Genomic DNA, 11,567 nt, shown 5'->3' on the forward strand with positions numbered 1-11,567 from the left:
GTGTTTACAGTATGATACTGCATGTGTTTACAGTATGATACAGCATGTGTTTACAGCATGATACTGCGTGTGTTTACAGTATGATACTGCATGTGTTTACAGTATGATACTGCATCTGTTTACAGTATGATACAGCATGTGTTTACAGCATGATACTGCGTGTGTTTACAGTATGATACTGCATGTGTTTACAGCATGACTGTTTGCACAGTTTAATTTGTTCCATTTTGCATATGGTCTAATAAAAAGCATGAGCTGGCGCACACCCAGATACATTTATTTAGTGTAGAGGTACTGACTAACAGTGAATGAACTGTAAGCTACAAAAAAATAAAGAGAGTTACACACTCTTTATATAAACTCCCAGTTATTTGTTGTGTAAAACACCAATGTTTCGGCATCACTGTGCCTTGTCCAGGGTATTTTGCATATGGAACAGGCTATTGCACATCATATGAAATGCAGTTGTATAAAGTGTATCATTTACGTATGTTTCTCCTGAGGCTGCTTCCTTTTTGTTTTACACACGGGCAGAGTTAGTTCTGCATGGTGGATGAGAGGGTACAAGGCTGGATCCAGACAGGGGGGACTGTGGCTCATGGCATCCAGTCGCCCTAGCCTCCCGTGCAGGTTGCTGTGCCCGGGTTTGTATGAGGACACCAGGGCACATGTGAAATGCATTATGGCCAATTCACCCACATCCTACACTTTCTCTAGCTTTTTCTCTCCCGGTCTCCAAATCCTGATAACAAACATGTGTGTTTAACATGGAAGAAAAGCATTTGTTTCATGTCAAGTTTTCTTTTTTGGGGGTGGGGGTGGGGGTGGGGGGTGAAATATGTATTCCATTCATTCCTTATCGGATAGTAGTTAAACATTGATCATTCACTATATCATACTGAGCATTATCCTTCGATTTCTTGAATTCTTCTCCCAGTGTATTATTCTCCAATATACACTACATTACCAAAAGTATGTGGACATTATGTGCTGTAATCTTAACACTACAGCATATAATGTCCACATACTTTTTGTAATGTAGTGTATATTGGAGAATAATACACACATCACCAAACACAGATTCGTCCGTCGGACTGCGGGATGGTGAAGTGGGATTCATCACTCCAAAGAATGTATTTCCACTGCTCCAGAGTCCAATGGCAGTGAGCTTTACATCACTCCAGCCGACGCTTGGCATTGTGCATGGTGATCTTAGGCTTGTGTGCGGCTCCTCGGTCATGGAAACCCATTTCATGAAGCTCCCGATAAACAGTTCTTGTGATGATGTTGCTTCTAGAGGAAGTTTCGAACTCAGTAGTGAATGTTGCAACCAAGGACAGTTGATTTTTATGTATTTCAGCACTCGGAGGTCCCGTTCTGTTATCTTGTGTGGCCTACCACTTTGCGTTCCTAGACGTTTCCACTTCACAATAACAGCACTTACAGTTAACCGGGGCAGCTCTAGCAGGGCAGAAATCTGACGAACTGACTGGTTGGAAAGGTGGCGTCCTATGACCGTGCCATGTAGAAAGTCACTGAGCTTTTCAGTAAGGCCATTCTACTGCCAATGTTGTCTATGGAGATTTCATGGCTGTGTGCTCAGATTTATACATCTGTCAGGAACGGGTGTGGCTGAAATAGCCAAATCCACATATTTTGAAGGGGTGTCCACATACTTTTTGTGATGTAGTGTATTAAAGTTAACATTATAAGTACTTATATGATCATACATGGAGAATATTGGATGCGACCTTTACAGCAGTGAAGTATGTCTAGAGAGAATATGCAGGGTCACAAGATTCTATAGTAATACTCAGGACCCAGTTTAAAAAAAGTTATCAATCTGGATTTCGCCTATCGGATTAAATGCATATACATGTAATTAATAGAATGGGAGTCCCCATTCAGGACAATTATTTGTCCGTTCTATTAATACTTTCTATGCATTTAATTCAATCTGATAAGCGAAATCCAGATAACTTTGAAAAACTGGGCCCAGGTGATTGACTGTTCAAATGCCTAGTTGGGGAGCCCACTACCCCCTACCCTCAGCCTTCATGCACACTCATCTAGTACTCCTGCACATTGATCTGGTACTGGTACTCCCTGTATATAGCTCCACATTGATCTAGTACTGGTACTCCCTGTATATAGCTCCACATTGATCTGGTACTGGTACTCCCTGTACTGTATATAGCTCCACATTGATCTGGTACTGGTACTCCCTGTATATAGCTCCACATTGATCTGGTACTGGTACTTCCTGTATTTTGCTCCACATGGATCTGGTACTGGTACTTCCTGTATATAGCTCCACATTGATCTGGTACTGGTACTTCCTGTATATAGCTCCATATTGATCTGGTACTGGTACTTCCTGTATATAGCGCCACATTGATCTGGTACTGGTACATCCTGTATATAGCTCCATATTGATCTGGTACTGGTACTTCCTGTATATAGCTTCATTCTTGTGTATTTTATTCCTCTTGTGCTACTATTTTTTATTTATTATTGTAATTTTTAAACGCTGCATCACTGGAAAGGGCTCGTAAGCCAGCTCATTGTATACGGCACATGCGACAAATACAATTTGATATCTACGAATCTAATCCCCCCACCCCCACTACCCTCCCGGGGCGGCAGGGTAGCCTAGTGGTTAGAGAGTTGCAAGGTTGCAAGTTCAAATCCCAGAGCTGACAAGGTACAAATCTGTCGTTCTGCCCCTGAACAGGCAGTTAACCCACTGTTCCTAGGCCGTCATTGAAAATAAGAATTTGTTCTTAACTGACTTGCCTAGTAAAATAAAGGTAAAATAAATAAAAATGTGATTCAACTGCTTAAGATGTGAAGAAAATGTACATCAGAGGAAAGCGTAAGAGTGAACGGTGTGCGTGTAAGCACACCACACACACACAAATCAAACTCCTAAATAGCCTGAGATGACAGTGCCAAAGACAAACCCTCCGGAAGAGGGTTTGCACATCATTACAACACTGTGTATAGACATAATATGACATTTGAAATGCCTTTGTTCTTTTGGAACTTTTGTAAGTGTAATGTTTACTGTACATTTTTTATTGTTTATTACACTTTTGTTTATTATCTATTTCACTTGCTTTGGCAATGTAAACATATAATTCCCATGCCAATAAAGCCCATTAAATTGAAATGGAATTGAGAGAGAGAGAGAGAGAGAGAGAGATGGCTGGCTGGCCCAAAAACATTTTCACCTAAGCGGAGGACCAAAGCAGGAATTAAGGAGAGATGATGAGATCCAGAAGGAGGAGTGGGAACGGTTATCACAGTAAGAAACCAACATCTGGGGGTTATGGATGATTTTAAGAGAGGATTCCTAGTGTGAACAAGGAGTGGAAAATGTATGAATAGATAAGATGTAACGAGAGAGAGAGCGCGAGAAAGAGCTGTGTATAGGGTGAGGAAGGGAGACAGAGGGAGGGAGGGAGGGAGGGAGGGAGGGAGGGAGGGAGGGAAAGACACAGCAACAGGAGTCTGTATTATATCTGAACAGGATTAAGACTGACCAGAAACACATGCAGAGAAGGTCTTGTAATAGTTTACAATGGTGTGTACAGCAGTTTGTAATTTGGGATAGGAAATGGGGCTAATATTTAAGATAACAGGCGTACGTGTGGAAAGGGGGAGGAAGACATCCCAAAAGCACACATATGTTTTAGGGTGGATGCCATTTTCCTTCCTGCATTTATCAGCGCTTAAGAGCCCTATTCAATAAAAACGAGGGGGGGGACAGTTTCTTTTTTGCACTGAATTACTAAGAGGATGAATGTGTAATTTGTTATCTAGATTAATTTCTGAATTACTGTTTTGCTTTTGTAACAGTTTCGCTTCTGCCCTGAACCAGGGACCCTCTGCACACATCGACAACAGCCACCCTCGAAGCATCGTTACCCATCGCTCCACAAAAGCCGCAGCCTTTGCAGAGCAAGGGTTACAACTACTTCAAGGTCTCAGAGCGAGTGACGTTACCGATTTAAAACGCTATTAGAGCGCACCCCGCTAACTAGCTAGCCATTTCACACCGGTTACACATTCACACGTTTTCAAATCAGCCTGGAAATCCAGTTACCGGTTTTTGAGTTGGGCCCTAACGTAACAGTTAGTGGATTCCAAAAGCCTAAATCTAAAAAGTGTCACCAACCCGCACAACTGAAGATATTCCAACATTCCTGTTTACGACAACATGGGTTCCTTTGCTGTGGCGCCAAGTGCAGAGGACATCTCATTCATTATTCTGACAAAGAACAGAGAATCATCTCAAATATCACCTTGAGGAAGTAAAAACCAACTGACGGGACACCCTGAGGAGAACGGTGCATGACAGAGGTGTAATGTATAATATCAAATGTATTATATCATCACCCAGGAAGAACACACACAGCACAGAAAAGAGAGAGGGGGGAAAGGAGAAGAAATTAGAGACCTCCCACAAAACCCACCAGACAGAAAATCAGGTGACCAGCAGAGGTCACATATTGTGAGAACGGAGGTTAATCATAGTGATTTATACATTCAGCATGTTCTGGACATGTAGGTCATCACTCTAAAAGAAGATATAAAAATCATTCATCACTGTGGTATGAGTATAAAAAACAGACAAATTGAGAAAGGGAACATTTGTGGGCAAGTAAGGTGAACAATGACTAATCCTCATGGCCCCCCACTTCTAAAACCAAAGTTGTGCCCCTGCTAATTCCTATGAGTCAGAAGAATGTTTAAGAGTTGAACCTTAACAGGGTTAAATAGGGTATTTCACTACAGGCAAACACTCCATGATAGGCTACTTTTATTCATTCAAATCATAGCAGATTGAGACACCAACTGCCTAAATTGACCTCTATATTCCATCTCTTTATGCATTGACAAAGGCCTTGTGACTGAGACATGGCATGTGGCTGGCTGGCTGTATGTGTCGTTTTTACTCCTTATCACTCACTCTTCATCAGGACAGGTAGTTGTCACATTGTGATATGTGGTGGGTGATATGCCTGGCCAAAAGTTCCAGCGGAATGTGACATGAGATGTGGTGTTATCAGCGCGTGTAAGGCATATTTGTGGAGGGGATATGAATACGACATTTTGTTATAGGGAAAGGCACGAGGGCTCACACAGAGAAAGGCTAAACGCACTCTTCTTCGATTGATTGAGTTGACTCGCTGTGGTTGTTGGTGGTGGTAGATACGCCCAGTATGCAAGGTGTTTCAGGATCGCATGAGAGCATTCAGCGTTTCTGTTTCAACGCCCGCCTTCGTTTATTATAGACCTCACTCGCTAGTCACAGACTTGACACAGCGTTCACAGCAGTAGATTTTAGTTTTAGTTTAGAACCGATTAACGTTATATATTAATGTTACCTCCACAGAGGCACTCTCTATATCTCTGACACACACGCTCTCTCTTTCAGAACTCTCCTTCCCTCCCTAGTAGATCGATAGCCTGTATCTGTATGCCCCAAGAGACAATGCCGGTGTGTGTTAAAGGTATAGTGTTGATGTCATGCCAGTGAGTAAGCTATAGGGATGAAGACGAACGGAATGGACACTCAGACATGTTTGATTGATTTACATTGTTGATAATAGGCAGAAAGATTGAAAGTGATTTATTAAGTGAAATATAATAATAACAATATATTATTATACACAACCCTCTAGCAAATTGTATGATTACACACCAGTCCCCACTCCCTTCTGGTGTAGCAGCAGCTACTCTCGAAGGTGCGCACTGCAGGTGAGCGCTGTCCTTTCAGCACCACACCGTCCTTATGCACGGCAGTAACATTTAACCTGGGCGTTGCCTTTATCGAAAGACACCAGATATCGTGTCAATTATCGTTATATGGGCCTGCTATCATTTGAACATCCGATAAACGAAGGAGTCTTGGCAACATGTGTTACCGGCTGTCATGAAGACCCCATAAACACAAATAAAGAGACACATGGGGAAAGTTTCAAACAGGGGAAGGTTTTGCAACAAGTTGATAAGTAGGCTATTGGTCATCATCTAACAGATCTCAAATTCCATCCAACAGATTGAAACCAATTATGAGCGTTCAGGGGGAGGTAGGTCAGTGAAACCAAGCCAATTACACAATGAGGCTTTGCTTAGATGGAGTTGTACCAACGAAAGTAAACAAAACGAATCTTAAACCGGGCGAAGGCTTCAGTTCACTTGTTCCTCTCAGTCCGTTGGCACCTATTCATGAATCGATGTTGGAATTACGCAAATAATATAATAATTACGAAAGCTTGTGTCATGGTGGGTAATTGTTTTGTCGTTCAGTTTATTTGTTATTGATTTGTAAAGTGACGAGGTTATTGGAGGTTATTATGAGTATATTCAAGACGAGATGCGGTTATCTGCAAACGTTCACATCAGTCATTTGGAATTTCAGTTCAAGGAAACAATTTAAAAAAGCTTCCTGGTAAGCGCGTATTGCAAATAGGCTATAAGTGGAGTGACGAAAAAGGGAGAGCGCAAAGAAATTGACAAGGCAGAGCGGATGATCGGGAAATTTGAGTGATATTTCCTATTTACGAGTGTTCATAACGCCATTCTAATTGAAGACATGGTGATCCTCGAGGGACAGCTCCTTACGTATGAGAGCGAGAATAAAAAGTGAGTGGCACCCTGGCAAACAACCTGAGACTTCATCAAGGCGCACACAGAAGTTAGCCTCTAGGCTATATGGAGCAGACCTTTTAATTACTTTTCCATTCTCTCCCATCAAGTCGGTCAAGGAAGGATCAGAAGATGACCGCACTTGCAGCCCAAATACACTTCTTATAAAAACTGATGATTCTGTCCTTTCCTCTGTGGTCGTGTTTTAAATCGTGGAATGGTATGGGGCAGAACAGTGCCGAAGACTGATTTATCCGGCGCGGTTCAATAGCGTTGACATTAAAACATCGACGGATTTACTGGAGGATATTAGAAACGGAGACAAAGCAGGTAATTTCACAGTTTTCCATCGGACTTCTCTCTGACACTTTCTCAAGTGGACAGCATTCTGATTAACTATAGCACTTTATTTCATAAAGGCAACATTACTGTCCAACATAAGCAGAACTATTGGAATTGCTTTAAGGAATTGTAAGAAAAAGTGAACTTGTTTGGAACTAACCTACAAAGTTGACCGTCTATTTTGTTTGAATAAACAAATATCGATCGATTTGATCGATGAAAGTTGGTTCGTCGCCTGTTAATCTCCTATAGAAAGTAGATGTCGTATTTGCTTGCATGAATGGGTGTGAATAGGTCATATATAGTATAATACAATGTATTTTACATGCTTCTTCAACAACAGGTGTAGACTAACATTGAAATACTCTGTCTAAGAGGACAGGATATATAGGCATGGTAGATGTGGGGTTATATAATGTAATAATTGATGTTGGAGAAATGCTGAAGATAAGAACACAATGTAATGGTTCTGTGCGTCAGAGGGCTTCACTTATGACCCCAAGTCTTAACTCTTGCAGGGGTCTCGTTAAACTCACGGCAGCGTCAGAGAGGGAGATCCCTTTCCTCAGCCCGTGGTAGCAATGAGCGGACTGTGCAAGCCTGTAGTTATGGGACTCATATTGCTGATCTGCAGTACTACCAGCCACTGTGAGGAGAGCGCGCCAGCCACGGCTCCCACGGTCGCGAGGAACGACAAGAGCCTACTCAGGCGGATTGCAGACATAGTGAGGCACGTGGAGGAGAGCCGCGGTGAGAACGGCACGAACGCAGCATCACAGTCGACTTCTAGGAGAGAATCCCCAGTTGAGACAAAAAGGGATTTACGAAACCTCAAAACAGATAGTGGCGATCAAATTATTGGTGAGTTCGCACATTGACAGCTGGGCGTTACCATGAACTCCAAAATATGTTGTATAACAGTCTTAAGTGGTGGAGTAAAAAGACCACCACGGAATGTAACGCGCTATGAGGGTACTGGGTGCACATCATTCAAATATGTTATGCCTGGGGAATGTTGAAGTTGCTGAATCTTAAGAAAGTGATTTACATTTGACATTTGAGTCATTTAGCAGATGCTCTTACCCAGAGCGACTTACAGTTAGAAACGCACTTTGATCTCCTGTTCTCACCCCCTGCCTTCTTTTTTGTCTTTCAGAAATATTTCCTAGAGATCTCAGAAAGAAAGAAAAGTTTTTAAAACACTTAACAGGTGAGATATATATCATATGATGTGTGTGTGTGTGAGAGAGAGAGAGAGAGAGAGATTTGAGTGCTGTGAGAGAGAGAGAGAGAGAGAGAGAGAGAGAGAGAGAGAGAGAGAGAGAGAGAGAGAGAGAGAGGAGATTTGAGTGTGGTGGGTCAGGATGTAAAGGACAAGAAAGGGAAAGAAAGGTGATAGTAGTTGGACTGCTCAGCTTTAATTCAAAGGCTTTCTCTGTCCCTCAGGTCCTCTGTATTTCAATCCCAAATGCAGGAAGCACGTATACAGACTATATCACAACACCAGAGACTGCACAATACCTGCATGTAAGTTCCTCAACCTCTTCATATGACAAAGAATACATTTTCCCTGGATTTAAAGCAGTGTTTATAGGCACATCACGTGTTATGTATAAGGGGAGGCATAGTACTGTCTCCCAGGCATTCATTCATCCCTCTATTTCTTTTCATTCCTTTTAAGACTTCAAAAGATGCGCACGGCTTCTCACACGCTTAGCAGGGAGCCCACGATGTACAGAAGGGTAGCAGAAATCAAGTAAGTGTGCATATCATTTTTGTAAGAGTTTTTCCTAGTCAGGTCACATGGTCTGGTAGAGCGCAGGGCCCTAAGTATTGTGTATGTTTGTTTATGGAGGTCCTTGTCTATTCAGTGAAACTAATAACAGTCTAATGGGCTTTACATAGGTCAAACAGAAAGTGTTAATCAAATACACCAGTTACATGTATAATAATATGCATTGTTAAACCTGACACAAATCAATAGTACTTTTCCCACATAAAAAATACTTGTTGCAAAAGTGAAATGTAACCTAAAACACCTGGTAAAGGTGAACTGCACCTCACATGGTTTCAATTTACTGCGTAGAGTCATAGCATTAAGTTGAAAGGAAGAAGTTAACTAATGTTAAAATGTCTTTCTCAGCCTTATAGGTAGATCTAATCAGTGCCATGCACGCTGTCGACACAGTTTTTGGAGCACAGCATGAAATACAGATCTGTAACAAATCATGTTTCTTTCTCCATTTTTCATGGTACTTTTGGAGAGGAAAGAATTTCTGGGCGCTGCCAAGTACGAGAGAGCACTAAATTTCACTTCCTCTCTCTCTCGCAGGTTGAAGCCAAACCAGAGCTGTCCAGAAGACAGAGCCCTGAAAAAAAGTGCCTTAGACAACAACAGGGAAACCAAACAAAGTGGAACCAGTCACGTCCACCATTACGCAGTGTCCGTCACCAGAGTTCACTATTTTACAAAGGCATGGATTACCACCCACAGGCCTGCCTGGACCCGACAGTCTGTGGTCACTGCGGGTCTTGACAAGAGACTATACAGAAGATACGGAAGGTGAAGGGGGAAAACATGGCAGCAACCACAGATTTCGTGGTTATTATTGTCCTGCTGGCTGGACAAACTCTACTTTCTTCTTTCTTTCTTGGTTTTTACCAAAAGAGAAAAGGGAATGCTTTTGTTTGTTTTTAACCCCCCCTCCCCTAAAAAAAACAACCAACAACAACAATTGGAATCAATCAAATCCTTTGGTTGGGTTGCAACATGCCTTTTTAGGTTGTATTTCTGTTGTGGTTCGGCGTCATATCTTTGTCAGCAGCACTACCTATTAGTGGATATAAGGCTATCTCGGACATTCTCTCACCTACCTGTGACCACACTGAAACGTATGATTAAATTATTAACTGCGTGACAATTTCTTTGCCTTTTGTCTTTGTAAGACATGTATTAAAACAAGAGACGCTATATATTAGGCACTGGTTGCAGTCAGAAGTTGTGTGTAAGAAGAAACCCTCCTGTGAGTCTGAGTGTGGTACATAGTATATTTATATATTCAAGTTGTCATATGTTTTCCTCTGTATACATACAGTATGTATAAACATTCTAACCTGAGTGCAATATGTACATATTGTAAAAAGCATAAAAGGAATCCACATAACAACCATAAATGAAAGTGTTTGACGTATATTAACTTGGTGTTAAAAAATATATATCAAAAACATGAAATATATTTAAATAAATTATAAGATTGGTACAAACATGAGCGGCCTCTCTCTGTTGTTTCTTAAAGTACGTGGTGTTGTTCATCACTGACTATAACAGGCAATTTGATTCAATTGGAATCTATAGGAATCCAGTAGGTTGCACAGGTCTCTGGCTTCCTTACAGGTCTAGATTAATACACTGAACTCAAATATAAATGCAACATGTTAATTAAGTGTTGGTCCCATGTTTCATGAGCTGAAATAAAAGATCACAGAAATGGTTGTGCACAGATTTGTTTACATCCCTGTTAGTGTGCATTTTCTCCTTTGCCAAGATAATCCATCCACCTGACAGGTGCGGCATATCAAGAAGCTGATTAAACAGCATGATCATTACACAGGTACACCTTGTGCTGGGGACAATACAATTAAAAAATGTGCAGTTTTGTCACACAACACATTGCAACAGGTGCCTCAGGTCTTCAGGGAATTCACATGCTGAATGCAGGAATGTCCACCAGAGCTGTTGCCAGAGAATTGATTGTTAATTTCTCAACCATAAGCCGCCTCCAAGATCATTTTTCAGAAATTGGCAGCATGTCCAACCGGCCTCAAAGCTGCAGACCACCTGTAACCACGCCAGCCCAGGACCTCTACATCCCACTCCTTCACCTGCGGGATCGTCTGAGACCAGCCACCCGGACAGCTGAAGAAACTGTGGGTTTGCACAAACAAAGGATTTCTGCACAAACTGTCAAACCATCTCCACGAAGCTCATCTGCGTGCTCGTTGTCCTTGACCTGACTGCAATTTGGTGTCATAACCGACTTCAGAGGGCAAATACTCACCTTCGATGGCCACTGGCACGCTGGAGAAGTGTGCTCTTCACGGATGAATCCCAGTTTGAACTGTACAGGGCAGATGGCAGACACCGTGTTTGGCGCCATGTGGGCGAGTGGTTTGCTGATGTCAACGTTGTGAACAGAGTGCCCCATGAGGGCGGTAGGGTTATGGTATGGGCAGGCATAAGCTTCTGACAATGAATGCAATTGCATTTTATCTATGGCAATTTGAATGCACAGAGATACCGGTGACGAGATCCTGAGGCTCGTGCCATTCATCCGCCACCATCACCTCATGTTTCAGCATGATAATGAAACAGCCCCATGTTGCAAGGATCTGTACACAATTCTTGGAAGCTGTAAATGGCCCAGTTCTTCCATGGCCTGCATACTCACCAGACATGTCACCAATTGAGCATGTTGGGATGCTGTGGTTCGACATGTACGTGTTCCAGTTCCCGCCAATATTTAGCAACTTCGCACAGCCATTGAAGAGGAGTGGGGGAAATAATCCAC

General features: G+C 42.2%; 1 protein-coding gene across 1 annotated transcript; it reads left to right on the plus strand.

The window, feature by feature from the left end:
- The first annotated feature begins 6,098 nt into the window (after positions 1-6,098).
- Positions 6,099-10,268, plus strand: LOC115140464 (ALK and LTK ligand 2b-like). Its single transcript, XM_065026308.1, has 6 exons — positions 6,099-6,987; positions 7,518-7,860; positions 8,156-8,209; positions 8,446-8,526; positions 8,681-8,755; positions 9,332-10,268. Exons 2-5 carry the CDS (start codon positions 7,581-7,583, stop codon positions 8,743-8,745), a joined length of 480 nt encoding a protein of 159 aa, XP_064882380.1. The 5' UTR covers positions 6,099-6,987; positions 7,518-7,580; the 3' UTR covers positions 8,746-8,755; positions 9,332-10,268.
- Positions 10,269-11,567: the final 1,299 nt, after the last annotated feature.

The sequence above is a fragment of the Oncorhynchus nerka genome, linkage group LG13 (assembly GCF_034236695.1).
Source record: "Oncorhynchus nerka isolate Pitt River linkage group LG13, Oner_Uvic_2.0, whole genome shotgun sequence".
Lineage (NCBI taxonomy): Eukaryota > Metazoa > Chordata > Actinopteri > Salmoniformes > Salmonidae > Oncorhynchus > Oncorhynchus nerka.

Bases quoted from the DNA above. Each gene is read 5' to 3' on its own strand.
- LOC115140464 (XM_065026308.1), top strand. From the start codon at position 7,581: ATGAGCGGACTGTGCAAGCCTGTAGTTATGGGACTCATATTGCTGATC. The intron at 7,861-8,155 runs GTGAGTTCGCAC...TTTGTCTTTCAG, and splicing joins TAGTGGCGATCAAATTATTG to AAATATTTCCTAGAGATCTC. The intron at 8,527-8,680 runs GTAAGTTCCTCA...ATTCCTTTTAAG, and splicing joins AGACTGCACAATACCTGCAT to ACTTCAAAAGATGCGCACGG.